The following is a 21146-nucleotide window of genomic DNA, read 5'->3' on the forward strand; positions in this document are numbered from 1 at the left end:
AACTTTTGTGCAGTCTGGAATGCTTCAAGACATAGATTGGTAGCACTTCATTTAACAGTGCAAAAATGTCCCGGTATTTACTAAGTGATCAGGTTAAATGTAAATGGTAATCACACAATAATAGCATATGAATTACATACAAATGGTTTGTTTCGGAAATTAATCTTGTTTCCAATTTGTTCTGATACGAGTGTGTTGTGTCTTTCAGGATGAAGAAGGTTCTGATAGCCCAGGCGGAGGCAGAGAAGATCCGGAGGATAGGCGAGGCAGAGGCCTGCTCCATAGAGGCTATAGGGAAGGCTGAGGCTGAGAAGATGAGGCTGAAGGCTGAGGCCTACCAGCAGTATGGAGAGGCAGCCAAGACTGCTCTGGTCCTGGAGGCCCTACCCAAGGTAACACACTATGGATTTAAGTCACATAAGTCATATTGTGTTTATTGTTTTTAAATGCATTGTATCTACATGTGTGTTTGAATTTTTTAGATTTAATCAGATTAAATCACTACTGCCTTGACGAGACCTTTATACAGATGTATTCATGTTGAGGTAGTAATGTGTAGATTTACTGTAGACACCAGTGTTGTAGTACTCAAGACCAGTCTCAAAACCATATATTGAGTATCTCTGTCTTGTCTTGGTGTCAGATCGGTCTTGACTCGGTCTCGGACAGTGAGTGTCTGTTTGCATCATAGACATGGATGGGCCTAGGTGGACAGAGGCAGGCCCACCTGGCAGGCCCACCCAATAAGCTTGATGTGGTTTAAACATGGTTGTGGACTGTCTTTTTCTTTCTATTAAAAAAAGTGTGATTTTCAGAGTGCAATTCTGAAAAATCTATAGCAAAACTCATTAAAAGAAACACAGGATTTTTCACACACGGTGCCTTTCCTTCACTGGGCAGGCCGTTTGGGAACTTCTTTGGCAAAATTAGAGTATACCCACTTCTCCAGGCACCACTACACCATTGCATAGGGACGATGGAAAGACAGCAGTCACACAGCATGATGTTAATAACCTCTCTGGGATATGTGGGACGTTAGCGTCCTACCTCACCAACAGCCAGTGAAATTGCAGGGCGCCAAATTCAAAACCCACAGAAATCCCATAATTAAAATTCCTCAAGCATACAACTATTTTACACCATTTTAAAGATAAACTTGATGTAAATCCAGCCACTGTGTCCGATTTCAGAAAGGCTTTACGATGAAAGCACACCAAACGATTGTGTTCGATCAGCAAAAACACAGCCATTTTTCCAGCCAAAGAGAGGAGTCACAAAAATCAGAAATAGAGATAAAATTAATCACTAACCTTTGATGATCTTCATCAGATGACACTCATAGGACTTCATGTTACACAATACATGTATGTTTTGTTCGATAAAGTTCATATTTATATCCAAAAATCTCAGTTTACATTGGTGCGCTATGTGCAGTAGTTCCAAAGCATCCGGTGATTTTGCAGAGAGCCACATCAATTTACAGAAGTACTCATAATAAACATTGCTGAAAGATACTATGTGTTATGCATGGAATTTTAGATCCACTTCTCCTTAACTTGTTATGGCTGAGATCCCGTTACCGGGAGCGATATAACAACAACCAGTTATAGTACAGGGCTCCATATTCAAAAGAACAGAAATCTCATAATTAAAATTCCTCAAACATACATGTATCTTATATCGTTTTCAAGGTAGTCTTGTTGTTAATCCCACCACAGTGTCCGATTTCAAATAGGATTTATGGTGAAAGCACCACAAACGATTGTTATCTCACCAACAACTCACTAAAATACACAGCCAATTTTACCAGCCAAAGAGAGAAAGAGAAAAAGCACATATAGAGAGAAAATGAATCACTAACCTTTGATAATCTTCATCAGATGACACTCATAGGACTTCACGTTACACAATACATGCATGTTTTGTTTGATAAAGTTCATATTTATATCAGAAAATCTGAGTTTACATTGGAGCATTCCATTCACTAGTTCCAAAAACATCCAGTGATTTTGCATAGCCACATCATTCAACAGAAATACTCATTAGAAATGTAGATGATAATACAAGTTATACACATGGAATTATAGATATACCTCTCCTTAATGCAACCACTGTGTCAGATGTATTTATTTTTATTACGGAAAAAGAAACGCATGCAATAATCTGAGACGGCGCTCAGAACAATAGAAAAATTAGCCTCCATGTTGGAGTCAACAGAAAAAAGAAAACACATGATAAATGTTTCCTTACCTTTGATGAACTTCATCAGAATGCAGTCCTAGGAATCACAGGTCCACAATAAATGCTTGATTTGTTCAATAATGTCCGTTATTTATGTCCAATTAGCTACTTTGGTTAGCGCGTTTGGTAAACAATTACAAAGTCACAAAGCGCGTCCACTATAACGGGACGAAATGTCCAAAAGTTCCGTAACAGTCAGTAGAAACATGTCAAACGATGTACTGAATCAATCTTTAGAATGTTGTTTACATAAATCTTGAATAACGTTCCAACTGGAGAATTATAATGACTTCAAATGAGCGGTGGAACGCAGGTCCTTCCCTTGTGAACGCACATAGTGAAAGCATGGTCAACTCGTGGCAGTGGTGACCAATTCCTGTCTCATTTGACCCCCCTTCACATTAGTCATCAGGCAAAGTTCTATTGACTGTTGACATCTAGTGGAAGGCGTAGGAAATGAAAAGTCATCCTTATCTCGCTGTAATTTCAATGAGAGCTAGGTTGAAAATCTGCCACCCCCAGAAAAAATCCAAACAGGAAGTGGAATTTCTCAGGTTTTTGCCTGCAATATGAGTTCTGTTATACTCACAGACATAATTCAAACAGTTTTAGAAACTTCAGAGTGTTTTCTATCCCATACTAATAATAATATGAATATATTAGCAACTGAGACTGAGGAGCTGGCCATTTACAATGGACACCTTTTCATCCAAGCTACTCAGTACTGCCCCTGCAGCCATAAAAAGTTCATGCAACCGCTGTGTCAGATTTTAAAAAAAACTTTACGGAAAAAGAAAACCATGCAATAATCTGAGTACAGCACTCAGACACAAAAACAAGCAATGCAGATACCCGCCATGTTGTGGAGTCAACAGAAGTCATAAATAGCATTATAAATATTCACTTACCTTTGATCTTCATCAGAATGCACTCCCAGGAATCCCAGTTCCACAATAAATGTTTGTTTTTGTTTGATAAATTATGGACTTTATGTCCAAATACCCCCTTTTTGTTTGCACATTTAGTACACAAATCCAAACTCAGGAGGCGCGGGCAAGTCCAGGTGAAAGTTCCGACGAAAAGTCATTACAGTTCGTAGAAACATGTCAAATGAAGTATAGAATCAATCTTTAGGATGTTTTTATCATACCTCTTCAATAATGTTTCAACAGGAGAATTCCTTTGTCTGTAGACATGCAATGGAACGCAGCTAACTCTCACGGGAGCATGCGAGACTGAGCTCATGGCACTCTGCCAGACACCTGACTCAATCAGCTCTCATTCCCCCCCTCCTTCACAGTAGAAGTCTTAAACATGGTTCTAAAGACTGTTGACATCTAGTGGAAGCCTTAGGAAGTACAATATGACCCCATACACACTGTATATTTGATAGACAATGACTTGAAAAACTACAAACCTCAGATTTCCCACTTCCTGGTTGGATTTTTTCTCAGGTTTTTGGCTGCCCATATGAGTTATGTTATACTCACAGACATCATTCAAACTGTTTTAGAAACTTCAGTGTTTTCTATCCAAATCTACTAATTATATGCATATCACAGCTTTTAGGCCTGAGTAGCAGGCAGTTTACTCTGGGCACCTTTTTATCCAAGCTACTCAATACTGCCCCCCCAGTCCCAAAGAAGTTAAAGGATAAGCAGTCTGTAAACTCAGACATAAGCCAGCAGGTCCCAATCATAAGAATACAATACCATTGAGTTTTTCCCAATTTAAATGTGTAACTATTACTTCCCATTGCATAATAAATTTCACATTTAGCACACAAAGTAACCTGTGACCTAAAGTTTAAAGTGGAACTGAGTGTTTTAACTACTTTGCAGATATAAAACAGACAATCATGATATTAGTCCAAAATATCAAATTCTCAGTTTTATGCTACAAAATCAACTACATACAAGATTTTTAAAATGCTATATTTGACTCAACTTCCCATGATGTACACTAAGGCATTGTTGGCAGAATAGATGGATGCAGTTCAATGCATGATTAATATAATTCACCAATACATGTCTTGTTAGTACGAAAAATATTATCTGGTTGTAAATCACAGCTGGCCTAGTACATTGTTTGCTGCCTCCATTCGGACAAATGTAACTAAGGCTAGGAATATCAATACAATCAACCTAGCAAGGGCAATGATCAAAAGTCAGTCAATGTGGCTAATAGGCTAGCATATCTATTTATGGAGCAAGCTAAAAGCACAGAGCCTAATGTTAGCTAGCTAGCGGCTAGGCGGATGCTATGCCATTGGAGTGGGAGTGACGGACTTTTTCCACTCATAATTTTTCAGTGGTTATACACAGCTAGAGATGCAGGTGTCATTTGGTTAGCTAGCAAAAACTTGAATGACTGTTATCCAGTTAGCATATCTCTTGATTTGGCAAATTCACTCTGGTTGTTTACTCTGATTTCAGAGCACTCTGGTCTGAGTGTGCCAGAGCACAGAACAACTGATATGACAGGTGTCAGTAAAAGTAAGCAAAAAAAGTAATAGTTAGTCATGAACGCTCAAAAGGACTTTAAAGTTCCCAGATGTAAGAGGACTCCTGTGGTGTTTACATATTTGCAGAAATCCATTCAGGTGTATTGTGGCTTTTGGTGAACGCTTTCTAATGATCTAAAGTTGCGCTGTTGCAGCTGCCTGTAAACACACAGTCCAGTTCAAAGTGAATAAAGGCAGGCCCTTGTGATGGCTTGTTTGTATGAAGGCCTACAGTAGCTCTGATTGGCTATAGCGCACTGGTCTGTGTAGACTCCGGGTTCTGGACAAGACAGATGTTTTTATTCAGTTTTATCTACTACAGTGTCTATTAATAGTCCAAACGCAAGGCCTCTTTCCCACTCTATAATACTATAGAATTTTCACAGATGCCTTAGTATACGTAATTCCCAAACATTCTAAGAATTCACGAAAACGTGAAAATTATCATATCTAAGTGGTCGCTTGTCATAAAAAAAGTTTCATTCTTTCTGGGGGTGTATATGAACACATTTTCATAAGATTTCATTTTGCTAAACTGCTTTCAGTTCCATTTTAAATGCAACACTGTTTCACACACGTTATTTTCAAAGGGATGGCTAACCGCAAGTGCGCTTCAATAAAAAAAACACAGTTCGACTCACCAGATGATGATGATTTGAAACGTAATTCTTCTTGAAAGTTATTATTGAAAAGGGAGAAGCTAACAAATTAGCAACATACTTTTTGATAACACCTACTGCAGCCGCTGCAAACTAGCCGACTTTTGAAATGGCGCCGGAGGGGATGGCTGCTGTTTTACGTGCTCCTAACCAACTGTGCTATTTTAAATTTAAAAAATTCACATTGTAACTTTCTTTCTTTTTAAAACTTATTTTCTACATAATGTTACTGCTACCGTCTCTTATGACCGAAAATAACTTCTGGATATCAGAACAGAGATTACTCACCTCGAACTGGACAAAGATTTGAATGAGTCCGACGCAAAGATATACTGATTTATCGGGAACGGGCCCAAATCCCCGTCATTTGCGTGAAGGATAGACAGAGAAAAGGGTGGTGGAGATCGGGCAGCCTTCTGAGAATTCATAGGCGAGTTAGTTGCCATCTGTTTTATTGGCCAACGTCCAATCATTGGAAAACAAAATTAATCTACGAGCAAGATTATCCTACCAACAGGACATTAAAACTGTAATATCTTATGTTTCACCGAGTTGTGGCTGAATGACGGCATGGATAAAGCTGGCGAGATTTTCCATGCATCGGCAGGACAGAGAAGCTACGCCTGGTAAGACTATGGGCGGGGGTGCATATCTATTTGTCAAAAACAACTGGTGTGCGATGTCTAATATTAAAGAAGGCTCAAGGTATTGCTCGCCTGAGGTAGAGTACCTTATGATAAGCTGTAGACCACACTATCTACCAATAGAGTTCTCATCTGTATTATTTGTTGCCGTCTATTTACCACCACAAACCGGCACTAAGACTGCACTCAGCGAGCTGTATAAGGCCGTAAGCAAACAAGAAAATGCTTATCCAGAAATGGCGCTCCTAGTGGCCGGTAACCTTAATGCAGGCAAACTTAAATCTGTTTTACCTAATTTCTACCAGCATGTGCAATGTCTAATATGCAACCAGAGGGGAAAAAAAACTCTACACCACCTTTACTCCACACACTCATACAAAGCTCTCCCTCGCCCTCAATTTAGCAAATTTGTCCATAATTCTATCCTCCTGATTCCAGCTTACAAGCAAACACTAAAGCAGGGAGTACCAGTGACTCGCTTTAAACAGGTCAACATTCACAAAGCCGCGTGGCCAGACGGATTACCAGGACGTGTACTCAAAGCCAAGCTTCCTGCCATCCAGGACCTATATACTAGGCGATATCAGAGGAAAGACCCACAAATTGTTGTCAGTCTCCAGTCACGCAAGTCATAGATTGTTCTCTCTGCTACCGCACAGCAAGCAGTACCGTAGCACCAAGTCTACGACCAAAAGGCTCCTTAACAGCTTCTACCCCCAAGCCATAGACTGCAATTAATCAAATGGCCACCCGGACTGCTTCTTCTCTAAATAGTTATTGCATAGTTTAGAGCAGTGTTTTGGGTCATTGTCCTGTTGTAGGAGGAAATTGGATCCATTTAAGCGCTGTCCACAGGGTATGGCATGGCATTGCAAAATGGAATGATAGCCTTCCTTCTTCAAGATCCCTTTTACCCTGTGCAAATCTCCCACTTTACCACCACCAAAGCACCCCCAGAACATCACATTGTCTCTACCGTGCTTGACAGATGGTGTCAAGTGCTCCTCCAGCATCTTTTCTGCGTCTCACGAATGTTCTTCTTTGTGATCTGAACACCTCAAACTTAGATTAATCTGTCCATTACACTTTTTGGTTACTGGCCCAACGCTCTAACCATTAGGCTACCTGCCGTCCCTACCGTCATATCTGATCAATTTGATGTTATTTTAAAGGACAAAAATTACTTTCTTTTCAAAAACTGACATTTCTAAGTGACCCCAAACTTTTGAACTGTAGTGTACATGTACAAATTACCTTGACTAACCTGTACCCTCACACATTGACTCGGTACCCCCTGTATATAACCTTGTTATTGCAACCTTATTATTTTTTACTTTTGTTTATTTGGTAAATATTTTCTTAACTCTTTTTTGAACTGCACTGTTGGTTAAGGGCTTGTAAGTAAGGTCTACTACACCTGTTGTATTCTGCGCATGTGACAAATAGCTTTTGTTCAAATCAAACTTCATCTAGCTAGACCGTGGGAAAACTACAGCTCACTATTGAGCAGTGACCAGTTGGCCTGCAAGAAGGCAGAAGTTTCCATATGTTTTTGTAAAAACATTCCTACCCGCTAAGTCAAATTGTGATTGGTTGATTCCCACTGTCACTCCAAATTTTGTCCTACTACAGTTGAATCCCAGACACCTTTATTTAGCCTATCCAATGGCTGATTTTTAACTATCTAGATTTAGCTCCCTAGAGATCAGTGAAGTTAAATCCTGATTGGATTTTTTTTCCCTTCAGTGTTAACCCTTTCCAACAAAAACTGAAGAGATTAAATCAGAACATCATTGAAGATAGTTATATAATTATCATTATTGTATTATAATCATTATTTTATAAATCCTTAGCCCTTCTCTGAAGGTGTAGAAGGCCCATTGTTCCCCACTGTGTTTGGGTTAGTAATCATTTGTGGAGTCGCTATATTTTACATCAGCATGTTCTGAAATATGAACACAGGAATACTGGACATTTTTAACTCTTATTATGGTGGTGATTTGGCAAATGGTGGTTTTGAATTGGACATTTTTCTGGTCTCCGTTTTGACTCTTGGTCTCGGACCCCTTGTCCCTCTCCTGGTCTCGGTCTTGGCTCTGACTCGATTTGCTCCGGTCTTGGTCTTGAACACAACATTGGTAGACACACTCATTATCATGCCTCCAGGTAAACCTAGTCACATTTGATATTAATAAAGCAGTAATAAACAGTTAATCTCATCACTGTAATAATGACAAGCCAGTGTTTGACTTTTATTTGTTTGTTTCTTTTTGACTGGACAAAGTACAGTAGTATCAGTCATAACCCACCAGTAGTTAACTACGGTATCTTTGTCAGCCAGTGTTAGAGGTGGTAGTACAAGTGGCAGATTACACCATTTTAAAGTGACTCACAAGTGATTTGTTCAACCAGAGGTTGATGTAATATGACATCATATACCTTAAACGTGTCTTGTGATGTGAGCACAATAAAAATAAAAACATCTCAATGTGCCCGTGTCTTCCTAGATTGCAGCCAAGGTGGCGGCGCCGCTGGCCAGGACCAATGAGATAGTCATCTTGAGCGGGAAGGGCAACCGTGTGACTGGGGAAGTGAATCGCCTCCTGGCTGAACTTCCAGTGTCCGTCAACGCCCTCACTGGAATTGACCTATCAAAGGTAATTAGTGGTGTGGTCTATGGTGAAAATTGTATGTGAAACATATAGTGTGTCTATAGAAATAGAATTACACTCATTATTGCTGCCAGATGGTCCACCTATCATGGAATGTTGACTTGAATAGAGTGGTAATGTCTGTTCTATGAATTAGCTAATATGTTGCATAGGATCCTATTGGTGCTGTTGGATTTTCCAACCTACATGCAATTTTTTCAGAAATATTGAAATTAAACCTTAGGTTAGAAAAAAATATTATATTCTAACTTGAATTGTTTTCTATTCAACAGATCCCACTATTGCAGGAGATGACATATGCTCAGGCCTGAAAACAATCTCTCCCTTCTACTCCGATATCTGTTTTATGCACTCCCATAGACTGCCTTCAATACACTTGAAATTATACACACACACACACACACAGTGGGGAGAACAAGTATTTGATACACTGCCGATTTTGCGGTTTTTCCTACTTACAAGGCATGTAGAGGTCTGTAATTTTTATCATAGATACACTTCAATTGTGAGAGACGGAATCTAAAACAAAAATCCCAACTTAAGTAATGAATTAGCATTTTATTGCATGACATAAGTATTTGATACATCAGAAAAGCAGAACTTAATATTTGGTACAGAAACCTTTGTTTGCAATTACAGAGATCATACGTTTCCTGTAGTGCTTGACCAGGTTTGCACACACTGCAGCAGGGATTTTGGCCCACTCCTCCATACAGACCTTCTCCAGATCCTTCAGGTTTCGGGGCTGTCGCTGGGCAATACGGACTTTCAGCTCCCTCCAAAGATTTTCTATTGGGTTCGGGTCTAGAGACTGGCTAGGCCACTCCAGGACCTTGAGATGCTTCTTACGGAGCCACTCTTTAGTTGCCCTGGCTGTGTGTTTCGGGTCGTTGTCATGCTGGAAGACCCAGCCACGACCCATCTTCAATGCTCTTACTGAGGGAAGGAGGTTGTTGACCAGGATCTCGCAATACATGGCCCCATCCATCCTCCCCTCAATACGTTGCAGTCGTCCTGTCCCCTTTGCAGAAAAGCATCCCCAAAGAATGATGTTTCCACCTCCTTGGCCATTGTGGAGAGGTTGGAGTCTTTGAGTGTGTGGACAGGTGTCTTTTATACAGGTAACCAGTTCAAACAGGTGCAGTTAATACAGGTAATGAGTGGAGAACAGGAGGGCTTCTTAAAAAAAACTAACAGGTCTGTGAGAGCTGGAATTCTTACTGGTTGGTAGGTGATCAAATACTTATGTCATGCAATAAAATGCTAATTAATTACCTAAAAATCATACAATGGGTTTTTCTGGATTGTTTTTTTAGATTCCGTCTCTCACAGTTGAAGTGTACCTATGATTTAAAAAATTACAGACCTCTACATGCTTTGTAAGTAGGAAATCCTGCAAAATCTGCAGTCTATTAAATACTTGTTCTCCCCACTGTATATATATTTTTTTTTTATATGAAGTTAATTTTTTTAAACCTCTGGTGCCTTAATTTCTACAGGACCAGAATATCTGCATGTACTGCTGCTCCTTTATATACTCTATGTATCTTTGAGTTCACTACTTTTTTAGTCATGGAAGCCTTTTACAATCAGTAGATCACATGGGATGCATTGTTATCATTTAGCATGAACTGAGACTTTTTTTGTTTAACTAATATACCTCTCTAGTCTCTACCTTACCATGTAATTTCAGTGAACAGTTAGCTTTAAGAAGAGCAACCTCAGTGATTTTCTTCCAAAGGTGTACTCACCTTGCCAATTATACACGTCATGATTACTGAGTCATTATCCATTCTTGCTATCACGTGATTATTGTATAGGTTATGGAAGTTACTGTACTCTAATATATATAACTTTTAATTTAACTGATTTCATTTGTATCCTTTATGATGAGTTATGGGTTTTTGCAATCAAGTGACAATTTGTATGAAGTGCTACATAAAATAAGGTGCTTACTATCCTCAAATTTATTTAGGCTTCTACTACAAAACTCTGAGTAACTGGGAATTCTTCCCACTCAACAAGCAATCATGTGTTTTCATTTAATTGTATGTTGTAAAAAAATATGTTTAGTACATTATTCCTAACACTTTAATTTATAGCAACAATAATGGCCTTTTTTTAAACTAATCACATAAACCTGATTGCCAGACCTTTATTTCTTTGGCTACGATGCATGTTTCTGAATTGGCTCAAAGTAAGTTGAAGTACTGAATTGACTTGACTTTTGAGTTTGAGGGAGAGATTATGAATTTTGTGGGATGCTATGATCCAGGGTAATTTATTGAGAGAACTCTTTGCCCTTGAGAAGGTTCAGTATGTGAAATATATTGAAGGGTTTTTGAGTTAAAGAAGTAAAATGGTGTTACTCATAGCCAAATACTAGTCATTGCACCTTATCATTTTTTATTATACACAAGATATATATATATATATATATATATATATATATATATATATATATATATATATATATATATATATATATATATATAAAAACATGAGCTGGGATATGTTTAAGAAATGAGTTTGTTCATTCTGTTGATTTCTTAATCTCATGTTTCATTTGATTAGTGTGACTTGACTATAACATTGACAGACACTTCTTTTGGGGGGGGGGGGGGGGGTTGCAGTTTTATATAGTAATATGTCAATGTTAAACCATGTAAGACAGCCTGTGCACAATGTAATTTTTGCTAAAGATAACTTTGTATATCATACACTTGTCAGAGAAAGATATCACTCCTGTTCAGACAATGCTATTCAATGTATTTAGTAATTTCTTGTTTTTAATGAAATATAACTGTGAAAATGGGAATATGTGCTGTTATACTATTGTCCTTCCACATTACCTCCATGTTTATGATCTGTTTGTTGAGCTCATTCCAAGACGGATAATCACAATCTGATTATATTGGCTTTTTTGTGGAGGTAGACTAACTTTCTTCTTGTTTAGTATCACTATTTACATTATAATCTTTAACAAGGTGGAGAGTAGCCCTTTGTACAAGGATAGGGAAATGGCAGATCTTGTTCATTTTTAATATATGTGGATGCCATCATCACTGATTTGGTGACTTGCACTATTTAACATAAGATCATAGGAAATGGCAAACCAAGATGGGAAAAGTCCAGCTATCATGTAAGTAGACAGATTCTAACTTGCTCAGTGCTTTTTTGTAAAGAATATCAGATCTCAAACAATGTTCAATTGGAAAAATGTTGTCCTTTCCCCCTCCCAGACATATCGTAACATTCTTTGTAATAAGTTAACTGAAAGTTACTACTATGAAGGACTGTGAAACTGTTATGTTTATTTTTTGCTGCCCTCATTGATTTGACTCATTGCAGCCAATGTACTTTTTCTAATACTGTGAAAATGTGTCAGTTGTGTAGCAGCTGTAATTTTGATTTTTGAGTTGCATTGTGGCTTCATGTCTAAATGCATTGTTCTGGCTAAGCATACAATTTGTAGACAAACCACTGAAGGTATTGTATGTTTGATCCAGAGGTAATTTGGAAATGTGCTTTTGTCATTTTTTTGTGTGAAAATCATCACTTTACTGTTGTGTCAAATGTAGAGATAATCATTCACAGTGCATGGATTTATGCCACCAGTTTTGTGGTAATGTAGATGTTTTTTCTCAACAGGACACAAGTGATCCTACATGTGTGAATGTTATTCATCTGTGACATTATATAAAATCACCATATCTGTCATTCTAATAAAATTACAACAAATAGTTGTGCTGTTTTTCTAATGGCAATGTAATAATTCAGTAGACAACAGGGTGGGTGTACATCATTGATATATGGTCTGGGGTGAACAGTATGATCAAAGCAAGCTGACACATTCATGGCATGTAAAACAAGTTAGTAAAGTATTGCATTCTAGCAAGACTAACTTGAGCCAAGGCCTGTCATTCATTCAATCAATCCTGATCATAAATCGTTTTTGAAACCTCTTGCATGAAGAATCACAGCACTTCCATCTCTTGTCAGATCACCAAGGAATATTAGTCAGGCATTCAGTATGCATACCTAAAATATACCGAATAAAGGTCCTAGAACTCCGGGTGCCTAATGCGCATGCCTTCTTAAAGTTTCTGTTGCAGAAAGCAAGCAGCAGAAAAAGTATCGGTGAGCTAACATCATAACCAAAATATCGATGTTCGATCATCTCGCAAGAATGTTTTCTCATACCTTTCTCTTGATTTCTTGGGGGAGCATGTATTTTGCGAATTATGACTTTCCAGCGTTTCCTTTTGCAAAATGTTTACTTCAGTAGCTATCAGACGCCAGTTATGATAGCTGGGTAACGTTAGCTAGTTAACCTAGCTGATCGCTAGCAGCACAAAGAAGTGTTCAATCCTTTGTGGTGCTATGACTCAAGGTATTTAACACTAGCTTGTTTGCTCGCTATATTGCTTGCTTCTTTATCAACTGACTAACTTAATGGTTAACTTCTCGTGTAAACAGTACGTTAGCCTAAGCAACGTTACTAATTAGAACTACAATGCCTGTGTTATGTAGTTTGTTTGGAAAAAAATAAGTACTTTTTGGCACGCTAATATTGTGTAGCTAAATAGTTAGCGCTCATTTTCATTTTAAGTGGTCTATTGACTACTAGACGACAATGCTACTCAACGATGACACCAGCTAGTTTGTATTTAAGGTTTTTGTTCATAACTAGTTATATTAATGTCCTCGCATTCTAGATCAGAGAAACCCTACCCAGGCCAGAGCCAACGTTGAATGACTGTTATTGATATTTAAGCAATGATGCAATAACATTTATGGTAGTTAATCAGACTGTCTGAGTATATTTATTGTAACTAGTAGCTCCATCCTTTTCAAGAACTGGTCAGCTGGACACTAATCAGCGACAGTGTAAGACTTTGCATTCTTGGGACTTCTGGGTTCTGACAAATTTAGCTTTGTTCCAGAACTGAAGGGTGTTCTGGGTGACGTTAAAGCACCATTACATACTTTAAACATAGCTGTCCTGCATCGCTTAGTATTGTAAAGCATTTACATTATAGTCATTTAGCAGACTCTGATCCAGATTGACTTACAGTAGTGAGTGCATACATTTTCTTACTGGTCCCCCACTATTGGCCCAGCATCATTAGGGATTGGCCGGAGTAGGCAGTCATTGTTAGTAAAAATGTGTTCCTAACTGACTTGGTTAGATAAATAAAAATAGGAATCGAACCCACAACCCTGGGGTTGCAAGTTCCATGCTCTACCAACTGAGCTGCACATAAGCACTAGACCTGAGCTCATTTTCCCTGGCTAAACAAGCATTTCGGTACACCCGCAATAACATCTAAATATGTCTTTGTGACCAATAAAATTTGATTTAAACCAGCTGGCTAACTGAACTATGCTAGTTTTCAACCTCATTACCAAACTTCATATACTGTACTCTCAACTTCAAAACTCCTTTGCTAGTTATACAATCATGTAACTAAGTCATTTGCTGGAAAGAAACTTAAATTGTATTTTGTTAAAGTCATGACCGTTTCAAGATATGTCGTAAGACGACAGTTGGCGTAGAATATCATTGCTACTTAAAACTCTGATCCAAGTTCAGTTTTGAGATCCACCATCTTCATTGGCATAGGGTTAGCTGGAAGTATCTGACTGGTCTTGGAACTGTGACAACAGGCAGCCTCTCCCCACTTGGCTTGATGGGATATGTAGGGATTTTTCCATATGTACCCGATCTTGTACCCTTAACCTTTTTTCAACTGATTTGTAGTTGTTGATTAAATCTGACTTTACTGGATTACTCATTAATAATGTCGAGTTAATTGACTCAAGAAAACTTGACAAAATATCAACTCTACACATCGCGATGGCTAAATTACTAAGGGTCTGTGGAGCTCCTCTTCCTCCTCACCACTCTATGGGCCCTGGTCAGGAGTAGTACACTATATAGGGTGTAATTTGGGATGCAGACACAGAGATTAGTGGAGCCAGCTTGAGGTTCTCTAGCCAGTAGACATCATGCAGTATGTCCTGCTGTGCCCTGGGAAAGGAGAAACATCGTCTCCATCTTAAGCCCCCTGCTCTGTCTGTCTAGCGGCAGGCAGGGTGTTTGCTGTAAAAGGCTGAGGCACAAATGCGGGCTGATTACCAACTGACTGCCATTTTAGAAAGGTTACAATGTTCAGGAAATAAATAGCCTTATGGCTGAGTCATTTTACATGGTCAATGTGGCATCTCTCTCTCAGCATGGTGAGGAGAGTGTTTCCCATGTTGCATTAGTGGAAGTGTGACATGCTGGCCTGTCTGCCAGCATCATCAGGTGACCCTACGACCCGATTTCTCTCCCACACGCAGATGAACACTGGACTTCAGCAATGTAAGTGTTTTTATCTGATAGAATTGAATACTATAGTTTCATAGACATCTAAAATCAGTTTCCTATTCATATTTCTACTTTAATGAGTTGTAAATCCTTTCCAGTCACTAGTTGAATGAAGAAACTTTGGTTATGCAAAAATTCCTTGTTCTGTCTCTCTCTGTCCTTCTTTCCATCCTAGGGGACACTACACAGAAGATGAGATCTGCCAACTATCCAACCCCAGCAGAATTAGATGCCTTTGCTAAGAAAGTCTCCAACAAGCCTCTGACCATAAAGATCTTCCCCAACAGTGTCAAAGTACCTCAGAGAAAGTACATCCGCCGCACAGTGAACGGGTTGGACACGTCCAGCCAGCGCCACAGCCCCTACCAGTCTCAGGTCAGCAGCACCAGAGCGGGCCTCGTAGCCGTCCTCCGCACTTCGACCGGGAAAAGCGCCATCAAAGACACAGACGGCAGCCAAGCCCATCTGCTTCCCAAAGCAGCCATGAACCTCCACAGCGGGTCGCACGTCGCTCAAAGCTCTTTACATCTCCCCGAGCCTGTCCCCCACCTCCAGGGCATGTCCCAAACCCAACACCAGGCATTGAACCAGAAACAGGGCCTCCCCCACCCACATCCACAGCATGCTGTACAGCAGCACAACATGGCTCATCGTGTGACTTCACAGCCACAGAATATTCCTCAACCTCACCCTAAAACTTTACAGCAACAGAACATGGCCCACCCTCAAACTTTACAGCGGCAACCAAGCTTGTCCCAGCGGCAACCAAGCTTGTCCCAGCTGCAAACTGTACAGCAGCAACAGCAGAATCTGGCGCACCCTCAGAATATCCAGCGGCAGCAAAGTTTGCCTCACACGCAGACTTTACGGCAGCAAAATCAGACTCTGCCACAAACCTTACAGCAGCAGCATCTTTTTCATCCTCAGACGCTGCAGCACCAGACTCTTCCTCACCAACAAGCTTTAGTACAGCAGGCTATGGCTCAGGCTCAAGGTCTCCGGCACCTGCCTGACTTAGCCCAGGCCCAGCCTCTACCTAGTCTGCAACATTCCCAGGGCATGCAGCACCCCCAGAGCCTGTCACAGCCTCTCCACCAGGGCCTCCGGCACCAGCCTGACGTAGCCCAGTCCCAGCCTCCACCCAGTCTGCAACATTCCCAGGGCCTCCCCCCATCTCAGCAGTTCCCCCAGGCCTCTGGTGCCGGCCCTGGCCCTCCCTCTGCCCTGCAGCCACAGCCAGGCCCCCCCTACGTCCCCAGGAAGCTGCCAGACGCAGACGTTCCGCCAAACGTAACTGTATCTACCTCCACCATCCCGCTGTCCATGGCGGCCTGCCTGCACCACAACCGGCCGGGCACAGACCTGAGCATCATCGTGCACCAGATCAACCAGTTCTGTCAGGCTCGGGCCGGAATGGGTGCCACCTCGGTGTGTGAGGGCCAGATTGCCAACCCCAGCCCCATCAGCCGTAACCTTCTCATCAATGCCAGCTCCAGGGTCAACACACCCCACAATCTGGACCTCCTTCCCTCCTGCCTGCTGGGCCCCACAGAGAAGGCCCCTGGAGAGTCCCAGGGCCCTGCTGGTGGCCTACAGCCCAACATAGCTGTCATGAACAGGTTGCCACCTGCTTTCCACACTGACATAAAGCAGCAGTTACAGCAGCAGCAAGTACAGCCGTTACAACAGGTTCACCAGCAGCAACAACATAATCAGGTACAGCAGCTCCAACAGGTTCATCAGCAGCAACAGCTACAACATCAGTTACAGCAGCAACTCCAACAGCAACACTCCTGGAACCAGCACCAGCTGGCTCACATGCAGCACCTGCCTGAGGGAACTAACCCCAGCAAGAACCCCAGGAGAGAAATCCCCTCTGGGCCTGTCTTCCCTGCCAAGACCCTCAACTATCCCCACGTGCTGCTGGCCTCGCAGCCACAAGCCTTCTACCTTAAACACCCATCAGACAAGACAACCCCCTCGCCCTCTGTAACCGGCCCACCGGGTGGCACCATGCCCAGCTCCACCAACGGGTGCTACCTGCAGGCTCCATGGAGCAGTGTCCTACAAGCAGGCAAAAGTGATGGTCTTGGCCCTCTGGATTTGGCCTTCCAGGGGGGCCCGTCAGGGGCCTCCATAGACTGCAGCACACCAGGATCACAGAACCGACCAGGAGCCAGACCCGGGTTCCCAGGTTTGGGTCAGACCAAGCTGATGAAGCAGAACGTGTCTGATTACCTGGCTGGGGATTTCCAGGCATTCCAGCATAACCCAGGTGCCATGGGGATGATGCACAGGCCCCCCATGGGTAGAGCTCTAACCCAGGGCCCAGAGCTAGGCAACGATAGAAATATCCCCGCTCATCACCCAGGCTATAGATAGATTGCAGTCTTCACCTCATCAGTTGTGTGTCATGGTTGGTGAATGATTCAAGATTATAATCAGGTGTCCACATGTTGTAGAGTTCTTGCAAGTGATCAATTGACTGTTCTCCCTAGTCGGTTGCTCCTGCTCTCAATGTTTAATCGCTGACTTATGTGTTTTAAAAGTATGGTCCTTAGCCCTTAAAGGTATCTGCCCTTAAAGGTATCTGTTAAACCTTAGTGCCAGATGAAGGGTTTTTGATTATTATTCTAATGATGATGAATACTTACTCATACCACAACATGGACATCTGCTTCTTGTAGTATTTTCTGGAATACTCTATTGTGATCTAGGACTAAGTAGAAAACCTAGTAGGGCTACTTCCTTTCCACATAATAATTACCATAGTTATCTCCAGGTTGTCATGGAACCAAACACGCCCTTTTACAACATTAGTGGCCTAATAGCTGCCAATGCAGCGGCTGAAAATAGGCCAGGAAATAACACCCCATGTTTACATTTGAATGGGTATTTTTGTATGCTAATATGAATCAGGTTCATGTCTGAGTATATTCTTACTTCAATCTCTCCCCATATAGAGTAAGGTACTGCTACAACCATTTTGTCCTGTCCTCTTGTGTGTGATAAGACCTTAAGACGGAGTACTTTTGAAGTCGTTTTTAGTTTTTTTTTTAATCCCTACCTTGTTCTGTTACTCCTGTTACTTGTCTCTACTTGAATTTCTCCAGTGACGCTTTCAGTATGAGGACTTAGAGAATCGAAATGTCATGCTAAACATTTACAAAAGGAACAAAACCTCGCTTTGGGAAAAACATTAATTGTTTTTTGAATAATGTGAACCCAGTAAGATCAATCCCCTGATCTTGAAAGGAATTGTCTGTTTGCTTAGACCAAATTGATCACTTGCAAGTGTGCAAGTACAACCGAACATACCGGAAGGTTAAAATATTTATTTGTTTCACCACTATACTACTGTAAACAAGTGAATGGATTCCTTGTGGATCTTTACCTGTCTGGGGGTTCTGGTAAGCTGAGGGCTATCCTACGAAGCAGGTTTGAAGAGTTAGTGAGTTAACTTTGGTCAACTGAGTCTTAATGAAAAGTATGGCATTCGACTAGCCATGTGCAACACGCAGTTACAAGCCTGCTAGAATTAGTGGCAGGTGTATGAGCAATATCCACTGTCGTAGTACGGCTAAAGACTGAGCTTGAATGTGACGCTAACAGAAGCTGGTTCGCTTCAGAAAACAGATCTAGCTTGCTTATTGGGATATCTCTTTTCCTTCACTTGCTAGCCTAACCCTAACTGTATTGTCTCTCTACTACCTAGAAAGGAGAACCGAGGTTCAGTCCAGTTATTTTAAATGCAAGTTACCTCCTCATGCTTGTAGATGGGTCTAGCCATAGAAATATAATTACGTCTAAGTAATGATATTTCTATGGGTCTAGCATGCTGCGTTTTTCCTCAGTTTAATTTGGCTTACTCTTTCCTCCTCCCTGATAACTCTTGGGGGAAAAGCCTTAAATGTTATATTAGTTACCTTCTACCTTAAATGTTGACTTTTTACACCATGCCGGATTTCCTTAAACAGTGCATGGTGTCGCATCCTATATCGAAAATTGTTTCTGCACATGTTTTCATTTAAGGCCATTGTTAAATTGCTAAGTAAAAGTCCTCCTTTTAAAGGATAATAAGTATGAATAGTGTTAAGTAGAGTTTCCTAGGTGTGTGGCACTGGACTGTAACTATGGTCTTTGGACTACGTTTCTTTCGTTGTTTCTACATGACAAATGCCCTACACTAATTTAGTTCTTAGCTAATTTATTTATTTGAACACTGCATCCTGAAGCCATAGGTTTTTCCACATGGGTGCCATAGTAACGCATATGATCAGACACAAAACAATGCAAACTGATGTCTCACAACTAGCTGCATTCAGTAAGCGATGGAAAGGTTAAGTCAGAGGTAATTTTATTTATATGGGTTATGTAGCCTTAAAGGCGCTACACCTTTTTTTCCTTCACTTTTTGCATTGTCATTCAGAAAATTGCCATATATCTGCAGTACTAGGGGAATGATAAGTGTTTCACAGTATTACTTACCTGCCCACCAGTGCTGTTATAAACACCTATTGATTTCTCCCGCCAGAGTGGCATCTGTCAAAATGGGAAAGCTGTTTTGACTTTGCCTGTGTGGAAATCGGGTCAAGCAGCCAATGTAAAAATGTCTCTAATTTCCTGGTTGCTAAAATTCTACACGGTTCGCTCATTTTCAGTTTGTGAGAAAAACAAGCACTGAATAGTGGAGGGAATCATTGTGCCATCTAAATTGCTGTGAAATATCTTTTTAATAACAAAAAAGTTTTTTACATCTGTTTAAAGCTGGTGGACCAAAACCGAAAGTAAAAGGCTCAAGTGTGTGTCTCCATGTTGTGGGGGAGATGGTACATTTGTTTTGAATGCAGCCGAGTGCTGTTGCAATTCTCCTAGCTTCCACATAGGGGAGATGTTCTGTGTAGCACCTTTTAATGTTATGGATTGAGCTTTCTTCCCTGAGGGCAGTAGCTCGATTCTGTTTGGCTCTTACTACTGTTGTGTTCCTGATGTGCCTGGCCCTTGAAGCTGCTATTGAATTCTAATCTGAACACACAAGAGTGTGTGTGTATAGTAATGATGTATGGGTTGTACTATTGGAATAAAGGTTCCTATTTATAATGTGTTGTCATGGAGTTTTGAAATGCGAGATTGTAAATCTGTGTAGTGGAAATGGACCAACTGTTGCTGCAGTGAACCAAGTGATGTACCTGTTGTTCCATTTGACCTGATTTACTTGTTCTATAATGTTGTACAGCCATGCTACAGCCCGAGAACGTCAGGTTAACAGTTACACTTTCTAATATTAAGCCCAGCGGAGACATTTCATATGAAATAGTATGTGTGGGTGTGTGCGAGAGAAAGGGTGTAAAGCCTAGATACTTATGCACACACGTTGGCACACTACACAGTGGTGCACATCTATCCATTTTGGGGGGGACCAAGCTTCTAACTGTAACTACTGATACTGGACAGGCGTCCACGTTTACATACCACAATGATTCCAGACAATGTTTGGAGTGTGAACGGCTGCTGCTGAATCACTGACCAAACTCACCAAGCCTTCCCCTCAACCATAATCACCATGGCCCAAAGCCTAGTTACATTCTATGTCTGAAATGGCATCCTATTCACTACATAGTGTACGACTTGACCTAGGGTCATAGTCAAAAGTGGTGCACTATTTCGAAAGTAGTGTGCCATTTTGGATGCTAACATTCTTTAGCCATGTTGGTTTGTATTAGTTTTAAAGAATCATGCTATTTTAAGGTTGTGACAAAAGTGGTCTGCTGCCCTCTAGACAGTTGTAGGAACAGAATGTGGGACTGTGATGTTAATGGTGCTGGTGAGTGTTTTTGCTCCACATAAGTGGAAATGTGAGATGAATGGCAGTGGTTGTGTTATTCCAGTTTACCTATCCTTGAACTATGCTTTGCACTAACATTCCCCCCTAACCAAAATAAAGTTTGCATTTGCAAAACTGATACCTTTTTATTTTGTTTATTTTATTTGTAACAGCAAGGCTTGAGATGTCTATGAAACGGGATTTTCAAAGGATATAAAAACATTTCT

General features: G+C 40.8%; 2 protein-coding genes across 5 annotated transcripts in view; both read left to right on the forward strand.

The window, feature by feature from the left end:
* LOC135552898 (flotillin-2) overlaps positions 1-12462 on the forward strand; it is a 30441-nt gene extending 17979 nt beyond the window's left edge. For both annotated transcript variants that reach the window (XM_064984833.1, XM_064984834.1), the window contains 3 exons: positions 209-392; positions 8555-8704; positions 8992-12462. In XM_064984833.1, the coding sequence (XP_064840905.1) occupies positions 209-392; positions 8555-8704; positions 8992-9030 (373 nt within the window). In that variant the 3' untranslated portion in view covers positions 9031-12462. The remainder of the gene's footprint in view (positions 1-208; positions 393-8554; positions 8705-8991) is intronic.
* A 356-nt stretch (positions 12463-12818) lies between these two features.
* LOC135552899 (protein FAM222B-like) lies at positions 12819-21146 on the forward strand. 3 transcript variants are annotated; one of them, XM_064984837.1, is made up of 3 exons: positions 12819-12859; positions 14959-15089; positions 15271-21146. In XM_064984837.1, exons 2-3 carry the CDS (start codon positions 15005-15007, stop codon positions 17475-17477), a joined length of 2292 nt encoding a protein of 763 aa, XP_064840909.1. In that variant the 5' UTR covers positions 12819-12859; positions 14959-15004; the 3' UTR covers positions 17478-21146. The 3 variants fall into 3 exon arrangements, with proteins under 3 accessions (XP_064840909.1, XP_064840907.1, XP_064840908.1); XM_064984835.1 differs by having other exon boundaries at positions 12825-13112; XM_064984836.1 differs by lacking the exon at positions 12819-12859 and having other exon boundaries at positions 13120-15089.

The sequence above is a fragment of the Oncorhynchus masou genome, chromosome 13 (assembly GCF_036934945.1).
Source record: "Oncorhynchus masou masou isolate Uvic2021 chromosome 13, UVic_Omas_1.1, whole genome shotgun sequence".
Classification (NCBI taxonomy): Eukaryota; Metazoa; Chordata; class Actinopteri; order Salmoniformes; family Salmonidae; genus Oncorhynchus; species Oncorhynchus masou.